We start from the raw sequence: 14610 nt of genomic DNA on the forward strand, positions 1-14610 counted from the left end.
CTTACGGGGCATTGCAAATCTGTTTCATGAATATTTATATTGACCTCCTCTCCACACTACAATGGTCACTTGTGCGCATGCATGCACACACATACTCTCTCACACACACACACACACACACACACACACACACACACACACACACACACACACACACACACACACACACACACACACACACACACACACACACACACACACACACACACACACACACACACACACACACACACAACAAATACATATTGGCAGAGATAATTTCAGATTCCTACTTGTGAACTCTGAGGTATAAACGACAGGATATAGTTCATTCAATCCATATTTGTGAATAAATCCCAATGTGTTTCCCATTGGTAATGTGCAGTGTGAAAACTCTTGTAACTCTTGTAACTCTTGTAGCTCTTGGGGCGGAGTGAAGCTCTCTGGTCTACAGGTGTATATGGTTGAAAGCTTGGCAGAGACCTGCAGGATAAAGACTGCACAGTCAAGTGAGGTCTAAAAACATTCTGATTATTTGCATAAAATCATACAGGGAAACAATTCTGATTTAAAAAAAGAACAAGGTCTCCCAAGGCATGCTAACATCTTTCCATTTTGGGACAGTTCACAGTGCCCTATGGCATGAGAACAGTGAGAACAGTGCAATCCAGGAGAGGTGGAGCTCACAGTTCCCTGTTCACAGTGCCCTATGGCATGAGAACAGTGAGAACAGTGGCATCTTAAATATTCACATGGAAAGTCCACAGACCCACTCCAAAAGGCTTTCGGAGCCATCATCGACTCAGCGGGTTTTGTCCAACATGTCTCCGGACCTACTCACTGCCACAGTCATACTCTGGACCTAGTTTTGTCCCATGGAAAAAATGTTGTGGATCTTAATGTTTTTCTTCATAATCCTGGACTATCAGACCACCATTTTATTACGTTTGCAATCGCAACAAATAATCTGCTCAGACCCCAACCAAGGATCATCAAAAGTCGTGCTATAAATTCTCAGACAACTCAAAGATTCCTTGATGCCTTCCAGACTCCTTCTGCCTACCCAAGGACGTCAGAGGACAAAAATCTGTTAACCACCTAACTGAGGAACTCAATTTAACCTTGCGCAATACCCCAGATGCAGTCGCAGCCCTAAAAACTAAAAACATTTGTCATAAGAAACTAGCTCCCTGGTATACAGAAAATACCCAAGCTCTGAAGCAAGCTTCCAGAAAATTGGATCGGAAATGGCGCCACACCAAACTGGAAGTCTTCCGACTAGCTCGGAAAGACAGTACCGTGCAGTATCGAAGAGCCCTCACTGCTGCTCGATCATCCTATTTTTCCAACTTAATTGGGGAAAATAAGAACAATCCAAAATGTCTTCTTGATACTGTCGCAAAGCTAACTAAAAAGCAGCATTCCCCAAGAGAGGATAGGATGGCTTTCACTTTAGCACTTGTTCACAGTGCCCTATGGGATGAGAACAGTGAGAACAGTGGCATCTAGGAGTGGTGGGGCTCACAGTTGGTTGTTCACAGTGCCCTATGGGATGAGAACAGTGAGAACAGTGGCATCTAGGAGAGGTGGGGCTCACAGTTGCTTGTTCACAGTGCCCTATGGGATGAGAACAGAGAGAACAGTGGCATCTAGGAGAGGTGGGGCTCACAGTTGCTTGTTCACAGTGCCCTACGGGATGAGAACAGAGAGAACAGTGGCATCTAGGAGAGGTGGGGCTCACAGTTGGTTGTTCACAGTGCCCTATGGGATGAGAACAGTGAGAACAGTGGCATCTAGGAGTGGTGGGGCTCACAGTTGCTTGTTCACAGTGCCCTATGGGATGAGAACAGTGAGAACAGTGGCATCTAGGAGAGGTGGGGCTCACAGTTGCTTGTTCACAGTGCCCTATGGGATGAGAACAGTGAGAACAGTGGCATCTAGGAGAGGTGGGGCTTACAGTTGCTTGTTCACAGTGCCCTATGGGATGAGAGCAGAGAGAACAGTGGTGGAGACATAGAGAGATGGGGGTGAGAATAGAGTTCGCTCTGCCCTGGCTATCTAACATACAGTCATTTAAAACCTAATTTGTCACCAAAATCCTTTTTTTTAAAGAATACATTATTATTATTTTGGTGTTTGAGTTTGAGATTAATTGAATGTGCGAAATCAGATTTTTTTTAAACAAAAATGTTGATGGCAATTTCATAACACATATCATTCAATAGCCCAAATGATTGCCATTACAAGAAAAGATCATCCCATGAAAGAGCAACGCAATCCTATATGATGAAACAACGTGCAGTGCCACCTCTCCTAGGTGTTACAATACTGCCACCTCTCCTAGGGGTTACAATACTGCCACCTCTCCTAGGGGTTACAATACTGCCACCTCTCATAGGGGTTACAATACTGCCACCTCTCCTAGGGGTTACAATACTGCCACCTCTCATAGGGGTTACAATACTACCACCTCTCCTAGGGGTTACAATATTGCCACCTCTCCTAGGGGTTACAATACTGCCACCTCTCCTATGGGGTTACAATACTACCACCTCTCCAAGGGGTTACAATACTGCCACCTCTTCTAGGTGTTACAATACTGCCACCTCTCCTAGGGGTTACAATACTGCCACCTCTTTTAGGTGTTACAATACTGCCATCTCTTCTAGGTGTTACAATACTGCCACATCTCCTAGGTGTTAAAATACTGCCACCTCTTCTAGGGGTTACAATACTGCCACCTCTTCTAGGGGTTACAATACTGCCACCTCTCCTAGGGATTACAATACTGCCACCTCTCCTAGGGGTTACAATACTGCCACCTCTCCTAGGGATTACAATACTGCCACCTCTCCTAGGTGTTACAATACTGCCACCTCTTCTAGGTGTTACAATACTGCCACCTCTCCTAGGGATTACAATACTGCCACCTCTCCTGGGGGTTACAATACTGCCACCTCTCCTAGGGATTACAATACTGCCACCTCTCCTAGGTGTTACAATACTGCCACCTCTTCTAGGTGTTACAATACTGCCACCTCTCCTAGGGATTACAATACTGCCACCTCTCCCGGGGGTTACAATACTGCCACCTCTCCTAGGGATTACAATACTGCCAACTCTCCTAGGGGTTACAATAGTGCCATCTCTCCTAGGTGTTACAATACTACCACCTCTCCTAGGGGTTACAATACTGCCACCTCTCCTAGGGGTTACAATACTGCCACCTCTTCTAGGGGTTACAATACTGCCACCTCTCCTAGGGGTTACAATACTGCCACCTCTCCTAGGGGTTACAATACTGCCAACTCTTCTAGGGGTTACAATACTGCCACCTCTTCTAGGCGTTACAATACTGCCACCTCTCCTAGGGGTTACAATACTGCCATCTCACCTAGGGGTTACAATACTGCCACCTCTTCTAGGGGTTACAATACTGCCATCTCACCTAGGGGTTACAATACTGCCAACTCTCCTAGGGGTTACAATACTGCCACCTCTCCTAGGTGTTACAATACTGCCACCTCTCCTAGGTCTGCCACCTCTCCTAGGGGTTACAATACTGCCACCTCTTCCAAGGGTTACAATACTGACACCTCTCCTAGGTCTGCCACCTCTCCTAGGGGTTACAATATTGCCACCTCTCCTAGGTGTTACAATACTGCCACCTCTCCTAGGGGTTACAATACTGCCACCTCTTCCAGGAGATTGCAGTAGTGTCATCTCTCCTAAGGGGTTACAATAGTCCTACCTCTCCTAGGGGTTACAATACTGCCACCTCTCCTAGGTGTTACAATACTGCGACCTCTCCTAGGGGTTACAATACTACCACCTCTTCTAGGGGTTACAATACTGATACCTCTCCTAGGTTTTACAATACTGCCTCCTCTCCTAGGGGTTACAATACTGCCACCTCTCCTAGGTTTTACAATACTGCTACCTCTCCTAGGGGTTACAATACTACCACCTCTCCTAGGTGTTACAATACTGCCACCTCTCCTAGGGGTTACAATACTGCCATCTCTCCTAGGTGTTACAATACTGCCGCCTCTCCTAGGGGTTACAATACTGCCACCTCTCCTAGGTGTTACAATACTGCCACCTCTCCTAGGTGTTACAATACTGCCACCTCTTCTAGGTGTTACAATACTGCCACCTCACCTAGGGGTTACAATACTGCCATCTCTCCTAGGTGTTACAATACTGCCACCTCTTCTAGGTGTTACAAAGCTGCCAACTCTCCTAGGGGTTACAATACTGCCATCTCTCCTAGGTGTTACAATACTGCCACCTCTCCTAGGTCTGCCACCTCTCCTAGGGGTTACAATACTGCCACCTCTCCTAGGGGTTACAATACTGCCACCTCTTCCAAGGGTTACAATACTGACACCTCTCCTAGGGGTTACAATACTGCCACCTCTTCCAGGAGATTACAGTAGTGTCATCTCTCCTAAGGGGTTACAATAGTGCTACCTCTCCTAGGGGTTACAATACTGCCACCTCTCCTAGGTGTTACAATACTGTGACCTCTCTTAGGGGTTACAATACTACCACCTCTTCTAGGGGTTACAATACTGATACCTCTCCTAGGTTTTACAATACTGCCACCTCTCCTAGGGGTTACAATACTGCCACCTCTCCTAGGTTTTACAATACTGCCACCTCTCCTAGGTTTTACAATACTGCCACCTCTCCTAGGGGTTACAATACTACCACCTCTCCTAGGGGTTACAATACTGCCGCCTCTCCTAGGGGTTACAATACTGCCACCTCTCCTAGGGGTTACAATACTGCCACCTCTCCTAGGGGTTACAATACTGCCGCCTCTCCTAGGGGTTACAATACTGACACCTCTCCTAGGGGTTACAATACTACCACCTCTCCTAGGGGTTACAATACTACCACCTCTCATAGGTGTTACAATACTGCCACCTCTCCTAGGGGTTACAATACTGCCACCTCTCCTAGGTGTTACAATACTGCCGCCTCTCCTAGGGGTTACAATACTGCCATCTATCCTAGGTGTTACAATACTGCCACCTCTCCTAGGTGTTACAATACTGCCACCTCTCCTAGGTGTTACAATACTGCCACCTCTTCTAGGTGTTACAATGCTGCCACCTCTCCTAGGGGTTACAATACTGCCACCTCTCCTAGGTGTTACAATACTGCCACCTCTCCTAGGTGTTACAATACTGCCGCCTCTCCTAGGGGTTACAATACTGCCATCTATCCTAGGTGTTACAATACTGCCATCTCTCCTAGGGGTTACAATACTACCACCTCTCCTAAGATTACAATACTGACACCTCTTCTAGGGGTTACAATACTGCCACCTCTCCTAGGTGTTACAATACTGCCACCTCTCCTAGGTGTTACAATACTGCCGCCTCTCCTAGGGGTTACAATACTGCCATCTATCCTAGGTGTTACAATACTGCCATCTCTCCCAGGGGTTACAATACTACCACCTCTCCTAAGATTACAATACTGACACCTCTCCTAGGGGATTACAATACTGACACCTCTCCTAGGGGATTACAGTAGTGTCATCTCTCCTAGGGGTTAACAATAGCGCTACCTCTCCTAGGGGTTACAATACTGCCACCTCTCCTAGGGGATTATAGTAGTGTCATCTCTCCTAGGGATTACAATACTGCCACCTTCCCTTAAGGGGTTACAATACTGCCACCTCTCCTAGGTGTTACAATAGTGCTTCCTCTCCTAGGGGTTACAATACTGCCACCTCTCCTAGGGGTTACAATACTGACACCTCTCCTAGGGGATTACAATACTGACACCTCTCCTAGGGGATTACAGTAGTGTCATCTCTCCTAGGGGATTACAATACTGACACCTCTCCTAGGGGATTATAGTAGTGTCACCTCCCCTAGGGGTTACAATACTGACACCTCTCCTAGGGGATTACAGTAGTGTCATCTCTCCTAGGGGGTTACAATAGCGCTACCTCTCCTAGGGGTTACAATACTGCCAACTCTCCTAGGTGTTACAATACTGCCACCTCTCCTAGGTGTTACAATACTGCCACCTCTCCTGGGGGTTACAATACTGCCACCTCTCCTAGGTGTTACAATACTGCCACCTCTCCTAGGGGTTACAATACTGCCACCTCTCCTAGGGGTTACAATAGCGCTACCTCTCCTAGGGGGTTACAATACTGCGACCTCTCCTAGGGGTTACAATACTGACACCTCTCCTAGGGGTTACAATACTGACACCTCTCCTAGGTGTTACAATACTGCCACCTCTCCTAGGTGTTACAATACTGCCACCTCTCCTAGGGGTTACAATACTGCACCTCTCCTAGGGGATTACAATACTGACACCTCTCCTAGGGGATTACAGTAGTGTCATCTCTCCTAGGGGGTTACAATAGCGCTACCTCTCCTAGGGGTTGCAATACTGCCACGTCTCCTAGGGGATTATAGTAGTGTCACCTCTCCTAGGGGTTACAATACTGCCACCTTCCCTTAAGGGGTTACAGTAGTGCTATTTCTCCTAGGGGTTACAAAAGTGCCACCTCTCCTAGGGGATTACAATAGTGCTATCTCTCCTAGGGGTTACAATACTGCCACCTCTCCTAGGGGATTACAATAGTGCCATCTCTCCTAGGGGATTACAGTAGTGCTATCTCTCCTAGGGGTTACAATAGTGTAGAATATCCTGCTATTATAGCATAAATCTGAAATCCAACACTCTGGTGACGGCTTCCCCTGGGTGTGGTGCAACAGCCACAGGCATCCCATCTAAACATGGGCTAACACTGAGCGAGCCTGGTGGCTTGTTATAGACAGATGTGTCTCTGTGACTGTGGGACTATTTAAAGCCAGTGAAGCAGTCTTTTTCTGGTGCCTGGCTGCTACTTGCTGTCATCATGCTCTAGTAACCAGGCCGAGTCTTTATTTTCATCAGGTTTTTAAATGTAACCAGTACTACATTAAATGCAAAGGAACTAACTACTGGAATGGTGGAAGTAAAACAATTCCTAATGAATGCCTGATAAATTTCTATTCATGTATTCACTCCTCTCCACTGTGAGGGCTAAAATATAATCATCCTATTATCTACATGTTGATCTAATGCATGTATCTGTCTACTGCCCACCCCTTGTATTCTGTAACACTGGAAACATGACTGAGTCTTAAGTGCTGGTGCATTATGGGACTTTGGGGGTTCTAAGTGCTGATGTCACGGTCACTGTGTTCTGAGATGGAGGGCTGGAATGCTGCATGGCTCCATTGGCACTTTGGCTTTCAGTAGCTATCAGTGAAGGCCTGGGATAGGACAGGATAGGACAGGACAGAACAGGATAGGAAGGGACAGGATAGGACAGGACAGGACAGGATAGGAAGGGACAGGATAGGACAGGACAGAACAGGACAGGATAGGAAGGGACAGGATAGGACAGGACAGGATAAAACAGGATAGGACAGGACAGGATAGGACAGAACAGGACAGGATAGGAAGGGACAGAATAGGACAGAACAGGACAGGATAGGACAGGACAGGACAGGATAGGAAGGGACATGATAGGACAGGACAGGATAGGACAGGACAGAACAGGACAGGATAGGACAGGACAGGATAGGACAGGACAGGATAGGACAGGACAGGATAGGACAGGACAGGATAGGAAGGGACAGGATAGGACAGGACAGGACAGGATAGGAAGGGACAGGATAGGACAGGACAGGACAGGATAGGAAGGGACAGGATAGGACAGGACAGGATAGAACAGGACAGAACAGGACAGGACAGGATATGAAGGGACAGGATAGGACAGGATAGAACAGGATAGAACAGGATAGGACAGGATAGGAAGGGACATGATAGGACAGGATAGAACAGGACAGAACAGGACAGGACAGGATAGGAAGGGACAGGATAGGACAGGACAGGATAGAACAGGACAGAACAGGACAGGACAGGATATGAAGGGACAGGATAGGACAGGATAGAACAGGATAGAACAGGATAGAACAGGATAGGACAGGATAGGAAGGGACATGATAGGACAGGATAGAACAGGACAGAACAGGACAGGACAGGATAGGAAGGGACAGGATAGGACAGAACAGGACAGGATAGGAAGGGACAGGATAGGACAGGACAGGACAGGATAAAACAGGACAGAACAGGATAGGACAGGATAGGACAAGATAGGAGAGGATAGGATAGAACAGGTTAGGATAGGATAGGACAGGACAGGACAGGACAGGGTAGGATAAGATTGGATAGGATAGGACAAGATAGGAGAGGATAGGATAGAACAGGATAGGATAGGATAGGATAGGACAGGACAGGACAGGACAGGATAGGACAGGATAGGATAGGATTGGATAGGACAGGATAGGACAGGATAGGATAGGACAGGATAGGATAGGACAGGATAGGACAGGACAGGATAGGACAGGATAGGATAGGACAGGATAGGATAGGATTGGATAGGACAGGATAGGATAGGATTGGACAGGGCAGGATAGAACAGGATAGGATTGGACAGGACAGGATAGAACAGGATAGGATAGGATTGGATAGGACAGGACTGGATAGAACAGGATAGGATAGGACAGGACAGGACAGGATTGGATAGGACAGGATATGAAAGAATAGGACAGGGCAGGGAGATTATAAGAGGTATGAAGCTAGAGATGGGGCAGAGAGGCTCTCAGAAGAGGAATGTTGCATTCTGACACTGGGCAGGCCCTGTCCATAGCACCACTCTCATGTCATAATTCAGAATAGGTTCTGTGGGGTAGTGAGGACTTAGCCTTTACTGTAGGCCTATGTCTTGAATAGTTCTTAAAAGCTCCCAAGAGTATAGGATTCAGGTATAGTGTAATTGAACATGTGTCTTAAATGGAGGAACCGCTGGGATCTGTTTACTTGAGAGGAGAAAAGAAGTAGAAATAGATTTACTAGAACAGACATTCACAGTCAACTCAATGGGTCTGTGATGAGTCTGTTTCAAGCAACATTAAAGTGCACAGTGTGTCCCAGAGTAACACCTCCGGCAGGATTGGCTTTGGCTGGCTAAGGTGCTGGGTCCAGTCTAGACAGACTAATAGCTGTAAATTGAGAGCCAGTCATTTCAGACCACTACCAGGGTGACACATCATGTCACTTCCATTCTTATCGCCCCCACCCCCCACGTTAAGAAAGTCAAGGGATGCAGTATTGTTAGTCTTGGAGATGTTGTTGTTGAGACCAAGGGTAACATTTTACCTCCGTAACACTGCACTGAACTACTTACAAAAAATATACAGTATTTACTTATTTTCTTGCATTTTCCCACAGTTTAGGTTTACTTTAAACACATACAATTGCCGCCAATTACAAAAAAAATAATTGCCACTACAATATTGTGAGTATTAAATGTTTTATGCAGAGTTATGTGCAGTTTTTGAAAGGGAAAATATTGTCCTTGGTCTCAATGTCATTCTCCAGACCTTCCCCCAGTCAGTGTTGGTCTGTCTGGTAAACAGCAGGCTGAGAGAGACCCAGGGGCTGTACTGTATAGCTGGCTGTGGCTGGGTGGGAAAGGCCTGAGTGCTGACACTGTCACTGAGAGGCTAGGAATCTCAATGATCACATTATCAGCTCCAGGGAGAGTATGTATGAGACCTGGCTGGCAACAGAGATGCCATCTAGGTTACACACTGCAGCACAGTAGCAGCAGAGCTCTCAGTCCCAAGATTATCCTCCATAGAAATAGAATGAATTCATTCTCATTCTGTGTTCTCATCCCCATATGCAGGGTCATAAGGCATTTGTTTCTATTTTTCTTCAACAAAAGGTCTCGTAAGCTTATATTTGATGATCAGTGAGCATATTACATTTTCAATATATTATTTAAATCCATGGTGACATATAATTTTTAAAAATGTTTTAAATATATACATGTTTTATTTCTTTTTGGAGGGGGGGGTAGATCAGCTTTAATATTACAGATCTATTTTGAATTCTATCAAATGAATTGTTCACATCATTTCTAATTCTACTTATTTATTTATTTAGTATGTATTTTATCCAACCCTACCACCCCTGCCCTGATTGGAGTAAACTAATGGACAACAATACTCTTCTTCTGCTAGTTACAGCTATTATCACTCAAGTATACAGTATAGTCTCATCTTAACTTCAACCCCTCAGATGTCCACAAACTACCTCAGTTATATGTTGTATATTTTAACACGTGTATCTTTTGATAATAAATAGTTAATTTATTATCAGCAATAAAAATAAAAATTCAAATACTGCACTTCCGCAATATTTGTGCTGAACTAGTTATGATTAGTATATTACAAAGCAGTGATTCTTAGCCATGACATGTATTTATCAACTGTAAATTATAGTTGATAAATAAATGCCATTGCTAAGAGTCACATCTTTGTAATCTGCATGTCCAAACCCTGACCATGCAGCCAGCTAGTGTTTCAAGGAGACATCTAACTATAATCTGTCCTCTCACATAATGTAAATTCATACAAGTTAAAACCACCCACTGAGTCGAGACAACAAACTGGCTATAATGAGAAAGTAATCACCAAATTTTTCGCTGCTCTAATAGAGAAACTGATCCCAGATCTAGGTACACAACCGGCCCAGAGCTAGACTTAAACAATGTTCCATTGAATGCAGAATATTTGTCTTCAAATATGTAAGGCCTGAAAAAACTCTGAAGCTTGTACAGGCACACAGAACAGGACGTGTGACATCACAAACAAACCCAGGATAGAGAAAATACAAGAACAACTGAAAGTGTGACATCACAAACAAACCCAGGATAGAGAAAATACAAGAACAACTGAATGTATGACATCACAAACAAACCCAGGATAGATAAAATACAAGAACACCTGAACATGAAGAACTCAGATTTCTAACAGTTACACAAATCATTGCCCTAGCAGAGAAATATCTGCATACGCACCAGAAAATCACTGAAAAGATAAATACACTTAGTAACAAGGGACTTTGAGGACTGTTAGTTAACCACATTGTGCTGAGAGAGAGAGAGAGAGAGAGAGAGAGAGAGAGAGAGAGAGAGAGAGAGAGAGAGAGAGAGAGAGAGAGAGAGAGAGAGAGAGAGAGAGAGAGAGAGAGAGAGAGAGAGAGAGAGATGGAGAGAGAGATGGAGAGAGAGAGAGAGATGGAGAGAGAGATAGAGAAAGAGAGAGAGAGAGAGAGAGAGAGAGAGAGAGAGAGAGAGAGAGAGAGAGAGAGAGAGAGAGAGAGAGAGAGAGAGAGAGAGAGAGAGAGAAAGAGAGAGAAGGCTATGCTGGGGAAAGTGAAACCAAAGGTTTTTAACAAATGTCTCCATTTGCTGGAAGAAACCAAATAATAGAGAAAGAAATCAGTGTCTCAGATCTTTGGTGGAGAAACATTTCTGATGAGGAGACTTGATCACAGGATTAGAGTTAAAGGCGGAGGACTAGTGTCCAAGGAGCCCTAGAACATCAACATTTGCCTAATCCACTAGTAATGGAGGTTATGGGCGCCTCAGCCAGAGAAATACTCAGAGCCTCTCGGCCTGAAGCAATTTGCATAACATTAGGACTTTCCAACAAAGTGCATTCTGCTCTTATTGGTTTAGTTTCTCACCAGGTCTCGTGTAGCTTTGCTATCGCACACAGAAGAAAGCCTCTAAACGTCAATGTGGTTGTAGGTTTTTGTCTTTTTTAAGATGGCTGGGTTCTATAGGGGCATTGAAGTGAGTTGGGCTCTATGGCTATTTCAGTGAGAGCAGGGGATGCTGTGTGTAGATGTGCACAAGCCCCTAAATGTCGGATGGAAGAGACATGTGCTTTACTTTAAATGTTCTGTTTGTCTGTGTGTGTCTGTGTGTGTGTGTGTGTGTGTGTGTGTGTGTGTGTGTGTGTGTGTGTGTGTGTGTGTGTGTGTGTGTGTGTGTGTGTGTGTGTGTGTGTGTGTGTGTGTGTGTGTGTGTGTGTGTGTGTGTGTGTGTGTGTGTGTGTGTGTGTGTGTGTGTGTGTGTGCGTGCGTGCCTTTTGTTTTGGCACTAACATTTATAACAGGAAGAAGGTCACACATTTGACCCTTGTTTTGATACCCAGTTTATCTGAACTCAACGACAAGTTGACCCAGTTGCATCCAGGCATTTCAACGGAAATGATCTGAATTAGAAAACACAATTGAAAAGTCTGTGGATGTAGAGGAGATTCATTCTGATCTTCTATTTTAATTTCACATCATTTCATAACAGCCTGTTTGGATTAAAAACCTACTGTACTACATGGTGAGATAGGGAAACGGAGTATTTTTGCATTTATTGCGTTGCCGTTCAGTAATGAGAAAATACACCGCTATGAATTTTATTCAATTAATTATATCCTCTCAATAATATCAGAAACTGAATGAAACTGTTTTGATAGGTCAGCATTGTTCATGAATACGCTAATTATGTATCAGCACAATAGGCTTTAGTATGAATGTGTGTCTAAATGAAAACCAGACGAGGGGGAGTATCAGTGATTCACAACAAAACATTGTATATTTTGTGGAATGTATCTAAAGGTGAAGTAAATAGCAGTAGAAGAGAACAGTGGTATGTGTGCCTGTGTGTACTTTTACTTTCCCATGGATTGTTTAAACATTTGAATCTAAGAGAGTTTCTTCCCTGGTTCAAAGACCATACTGTGCACAGTTGGGGGGCATCAAAGCTCCAAGTCGACAGAATTAGGAAAGAAAAGCTGCATCTCCAATGCGCTGGCTCAGAAATATCACAAGGGCACACTACCCGACACCCAATACTCCTCTCCTGAACCTCTCGCTTGATGATTTACCATTTTCTTACCTGAGTGAGTACCATTTCAGCGGAGAGAAAATGGAGACAATTCATTCCTCCTTCACTCAGTATGTGCTGGCGGACATGTTGGATTTGGGATCAGAGCTGAGCTGAGTCGGCCTCAGAGTTTGGTGTCCTGGGTCTTTAGTGAGAGTACAGCAGCGCTGGGTATGTTGAAAGAATGACTTGTTTTGATATTGCTGAAAATAATGTGCTCTATCTATCCATCTAACACACCACATAGTGCCAGAGAATCAGGCTTTGACTGCAGGCAGGGTAATATTGTGCTGTGTACTTGGACATGACTTACGCCATTGTAGCTTACAACGGGGAATTGTATGGCAAAGTCTCTGACCCAAGATGAGGTTGCTATAGTTACAGTGAGTGTTTACTTTAACATACTAAAACAAAAAGTGAGGATGTGATTATAGCCTTTCACCGGATTCAGTCCTCATGTCATATGGACAGGTTTGTGGACAGGTTTGTGGACAGGTTTGTGGACAGGTTTGTGGACAGGTTTGTGGACAGGTTTGTGCAGGTCTTCATCTTATTGTGCTTTGCATGTGTGAACCGGGAGACCTGAGGCTATTGAGGCCAGCCTAGATCTGTCCTCTCTCTACTCTCTGTCTCAATTCAATTCAAATGGCTTTATTGGCATGGGAAACATATGTTTACATTGCCAAAACAAGTGAAATAGACAATAAACAAAAGTGAAATAAACAATCTGTCTCTCCTTCTCTTCTCTCTCTCTCTCTCTCTCTCTCTCCTTCTCTTCTCTCTCTCTCTCTCTGTCTCTCTTGCTCTCTCTCTCTCTCTCTCCTTCTCTTCTCTCTCTCTCTCTCTCTCACTCTCACTCTCTCTCTCTCCTTCTCTTCTCTCTCTCTCTCTCGCTCTCTCTCTCTCTTCTCTCTCTCTCTCTCTCTCTCTCTCTCTCTCTCTCTCTCTCTTTCTCTTTCTCCCAGTCTGTCAGTAATACACACTTATTATAATGTTTCATTGTATTTTATATAACCTTAATTTTACACTAGTTGTAGAGGAGAAGGTTCATTTAGGAGATGGCTTCATGAATTAGCAGTAATACTTGCATTCCTTGCCTTAGCACCGTGGAGTATTGCTGAACCCAGTGGGCCATAGTTATTTAGCGCTGCTCGCATTGGACAGGATAGGATGGAAACTATGACTGGTGTCAAATAATTAGTGCAGTGAGAATCTTGGCTGTACTAAAGCAGGCTCCAGATCAGTCCTAGCTGATGGGGTGTGAATGGGGATTGTTACCTTACTGTGTCTTCCCTTTCTCTCTCTAAATAATGCAAAATGTGTCCATGGTGGACGTGAGTACAACAGCTCTTACATACTGAGAACCCAATTATATGAATGTCATGACAATTTTACCTGCCAAGGTGACACGCCAGCCTAAAACTAATGGTGTCTCATTAGCCCTGTTCTGTGTGTCTTATTTTGGTCGGGTGAGACGGAAGCATTAACAGCTGTTTTCTCATCAGCTGCTAGGTGAACGTCTGTCACGGCTGTTTAGAGGCAGATAGATTACTACTGTGGTATACTTATGACAGCCAAATTAGAAAATAACATTTTCATGCATAATGCACTTCCTCAAACAAGACTGGATACACTTGACAATAATTATTATGATTTATTTTCTTTATTTTTAGTATGCAAGTTGCAAAACAAAAAAATAAACGAATGGCACACACATTGCATTTTAGGGAGAAAAAAAAAGTACTATGTAACGGTAAAATGAAATTCTGTTTTTTACAATAAACAGAATTATCTTTAATCACATT

At 44.4% G+C, this 14610-nt stretch overlaps 1 protein-coding gene across 1 annotated transcript in view; it reads right to left on the minus strand.

The window, feature by feature from the left end:
• Positions 1-1644: 1644 nt before the first annotated feature.
• The window catches only part of LOC129837577 (acyl-CoA dehydrogenase family member 10-like), a 33712-nt gene continuing 20746 nt past the window's right edge, over positions 1645-14610 (minus strand). Inside the window, exon 12 of the mRNA XM_055903857.1 lies at positions 1645-1668. Within this exon, the coding sequence (XP_055759832.1) occupies positions 1645-1668 (24 nt within the window). The remainder of the gene's footprint in view (positions 1669-14610) is intronic.

Source organism: Salvelinus fontinalis, chromosome 38 (genome assembly GCF_029448725.1).
Source record: "Salvelinus fontinalis isolate EN_2023a chromosome 38, ASM2944872v1, whole genome shotgun sequence".
NCBI classification, from domain to species: Eukaryota; Metazoa; Chordata; class Actinopteri; order Salmoniformes; family Salmonidae; genus Salvelinus; species Salvelinus fontinalis.